The following is a 3989-nucleotide window of genomic DNA, read 5'->3' as shown; positions in this document are numbered from 1 at the left end:
CCACATAATTAAATAAATATAAAAAATTGAGTCATATAAGAAATAAACTAATTTAGTTATTACCACTTAATTTTAAGATGAATCTCATTATAAAGTTTCTCACACATTAATATTTTCATTTTTTCTTTTTTTTTTTGATATTGGGAAATAGGAGGATTCAAACTTGAAAGCTCCTCTTTATAAGGAAAAATGTATAATAATCATATTAATATTCTCAACTTTCACAAACTTTTGGCTTTATATGATTCAAACTGTAGCTAGTTAGCTAATAACACATCTGGATCATCTGACTATCGTAATTCCTCACGTGATAATATGATGAGACAGTACGACGGGCAGAAAGATTAATTCTTACGTATATATATATATATTAATATTTAATATGTATAAATATAATTGTGATGGTTCTCTATATCTCAGACGATGACTAATTACATATATAAAGATGTAGTACGTACGTATTTCCATATATGTGTTCAATATTTTATCGCGCATGTATACTTTTTGAGCATGGCTATTGGCACCACACTGCCTTCAGTTACTAATTTTTTATATTATATATTTATTTAATTAAAATGTGAAGAATCCAATATTAATGAAATAACAATATGTTAGAATATTAGTTTTGCCATGAAATTAGAAAATATATATAGTACATTAAGATTAATTTATAATATTTTCCGTAATGATAATTTTTCAAAAATATATATTAATGTAGTACTTAATTAATGATTTTTCAGGAGATATATAATTAATAATGGTCATTTCTCAAAAATGTATTAATATTAGAACACACATATGCTGATAAAAAAATATTTTATCAAAGGTCTTTCCATTCCATATATATATATAGTACTAGACTCTAGAAACAATGATTAGCTGAAACATATATAAGCTAAAAAGAACAGGAATTAATAAACTAAAATGCAAATACAATCAATATATATACATATGTATATATATATATCGTGTATAATAAAATGCGCCAACTAGTTCTTAATGGCGTGACCGACACCGGGGCTATGGCCAGGAGCGGTGGGCCTGAAGTTGCTGGCGGTGTGGCCAGCTGGAGGCGGTGGCGGTGGCGGCTGAGATTCACCGATGATCACAGCCTGTCCATCTTCACTAGGCGGCGCAGCCGGAGTTGCATTATTATTATTAGCAATAATTGCATTATTGTTGTTGTTGTTGTTGTGGGGTCTGTTGTTGTTATTTATCAAAGGTCTTCCATATATAGATGGAATTCCTTGACTCAATACAACAATGAAAAGAATTAGTACTACACTACAGCTAAACAATTTGCCCATATTATTTATAAGTAATATTGAGATAATAATATTGTTTTAGGGAGCGCAAAAGAGTAAAAATCTCAAGATCAAGATCCGCTGTTATGTGTATATATATATAGAGAGAGGGAGAGCTTGGCAAATGGCAATGTAAAATAACTAAGATAGCAACTTAATTAGATAGGAAAGTAGGGTTTGTTGTGGAGTTGCTTAGTTCCATTTGAAGGGTATTTATAGCATCAATTAAGGGTCCCACTCCAGTCCTGCTCCTTTGGAACTCTCTCTCTCTCTCTTTCTCTCTCTTTTATCTGACTAAATACAATAGTCAACCAATAATCTGCGCATGGCCCATGCATATAATATAATATTTTATGTGTATATATAGTGCAGCCCACGTTCAGAAACTGCTTGTTTCTCTTCAACTCAATCTAACCACCCAAATTAATTAATCTAATACCTTCATCACTACTTCCAATTAATTAATAAAAAGAAAACCCACAAATTAACTGGAACTAGTACTACTACTACTAGACTACTAGTTTAGTGATAATAATAATAATAATAAAAAATAATAGTCACTTGCACTGACTGACCATGCATATATGACTAAATTTCTTTAGCTATATATATATGGGTATGCTTTTAATGGGTATTACCCATGTATGAGTATTTTATTCTTGACCATTGAATCAAATATCTAATGGTTGATATTTATAATCATTAATTAAATATTAAAAAATTAATATTTCCTATTTTGTTATTCTCTATATTCCTAAAATAGATAAAACTATTAATAGAAATAAAAAATTTATAAATGGAATTATTATTTAAAAAATAAAACAAACTAAAAAAATTAACAAACTATTTTTTTAATAAAAATCATTTTAAAGATTAAAAAGATAAAAGTGTATATTTATCTTTTTAAAAATTTTCTTCATACTAGAATTCTAAATTGTATTACTGAAAATAAAAAAATAATAATTTTAAGCTTTAAACTGTAATGCACATAAAATGTATAAGATTTTTTTTTAAACCTAAAATCTTTAATTTTATAATAATTAACAATTATTTATATGTTTTTATTTTTTTAAAAAAAAAATACTTGAGCTTACCAAATCTATAAGAACAAAACCAATGAAGAAAATTTTAACAAAAAAAAAAATGAAGGAAGAAAAAAGTGTCATAAACATTATTGAATAATGGCAATTGCCAACACAAGAATTTCAGGACAAAAATTATATTTGACCCCTAGACAAGATTATCATCTTCCAATCCTAAAAATATAAATAATGAACAACACCTCATTAGTTATTCTAGGAGAATGATTCATGGTAATATCAAAAAAATCATTGGATGGTAATAATATTTTAGCCTAAGTAAGAACTAAGAAGTATTGTAGCATTTTATTTTTAAGAATATAAATAATATTAAGACAATTGGATTCCACAATCAAGCTCCTATTCTTCTAATAAAAAAAATACATTAATATACATGTAAATGATTTTTAGTTGTACAATAATAAATTATTAATAAACTCATAATTTCATAAAATAATAAAGTAGTAATTTTAATTAATTTTTAAAAATAATTTATAATTTTTTTTCAAATTATTAGTTGTAATTATTATTTCCAATTTTATAAAAAATAAATATAATTTTTTTTTAAAAAAAAAATAATTTTTAGAAACTTTCCATAAAAAAGATTATTGGATTATTACCTTATTAATTTTTTTTAGTTCCCATCAAGGGTATTACCCATTAAGAAGTGTTCCATATATATATAGTACAAGAATTTAAAAAATTAATTAAAAAAACAAAATAAAATGTCGTATGTGCAGTCGACCCAAAAATTAGAGGGGGCGTAATTTATTTTTTGTAAGACAAGCAAAAGTATAATTTAGTTAGATTTAAACTAATGTCTTATCTAACGTAACCATTACACAAAAATTAATACTATTATGTCTATAAATATTATCTTTTATTATAAATATGAGTATTGCAATCTAGCACCTTCTCGACATGTCGCATTGCGATTGGCTAGCAATATTTCAAAAAAGCTATTATATTAAATTATATAGGACCCGATAATTAGTTGGACCAATAGCAATATTGACATGTAGGAGAGTGCTGGACACTACTGGTACCCTTTCGCATTTCTCTATAAATATATATGGTAACCATGCATGCGACTGCCCGTTTCCCTTCTATGTGGGTCCGCCGTGTGAGAAAAAACATTTTCTGGATCCCACCAATTCCCCCAAGAGACCATTTTTGTCGATCGTCGTTTATGTATGGATGGACGACTTAGAGAGAATACGTTAATTAAGGTTTGATTCAGAGAATATTTAACTTTCCAACCAGAACCCACCTCACCTTGCTGAACCGCACCATCTTCATTCTTATTTTTTATATATATATATATATATATATATATATATATTTTTAATACATGTCTAAAACAAAAAACAAAAAGATTCATGAATAGACAATAGTACTTTGATGATTATTTTTTGTTCTTACATTATAGTACTAAGTTCCATTGCCTCTTGGATTAGCTGTAGAGTCGGCGCACGTGGGTTAATTAAAGAATACTGAACAAGAACAAGACTGTCACGTGTGGGCGCATATTTATATCAACTGTATTGCTAACGGTTAAAAAACTGTTACACTTTAATATTACCTTTGATCATTAAAATTAAATAAC

At 27.0% G+C, this 3989-nt stretch overlaps 1 protein-coding gene across 1 annotated transcript; it reads right to left on the bottom strand.

The window, feature by feature from the left end:
- Positions 1-989: 989 nt before the first annotated feature.
- Positions 990-1307, bottom strand: LOC133037139 (precursor of CEP5-like). Its single transcript, XM_061113976.1, has one exon. The coding sequence runs from the start codon at positions 1305-1307 to the stop codon at positions 990-992; it is 318 nt and encodes a 105-aa protein (XP_060969959.1).
- Positions 1308-3989: the final 2682 nt, after the last annotated feature.

This window comes from Cannabis sativa, chromosome 4 (genome assembly GCF_029168945.1).
Source record: "Cannabis sativa cultivar Pink pepper isolate KNU-18-1 chromosome 4, ASM2916894v1, whole genome shotgun sequence".
In the NCBI taxonomy this organism is placed as follows: Eukaryota; Viridiplantae; Streptophyta; class Magnoliopsida; order Rosales; family Cannabaceae; genus Cannabis; species Cannabis sativa.
This window is presented reverse-complemented; position numbering and strand designations above follow the sequence as displayed.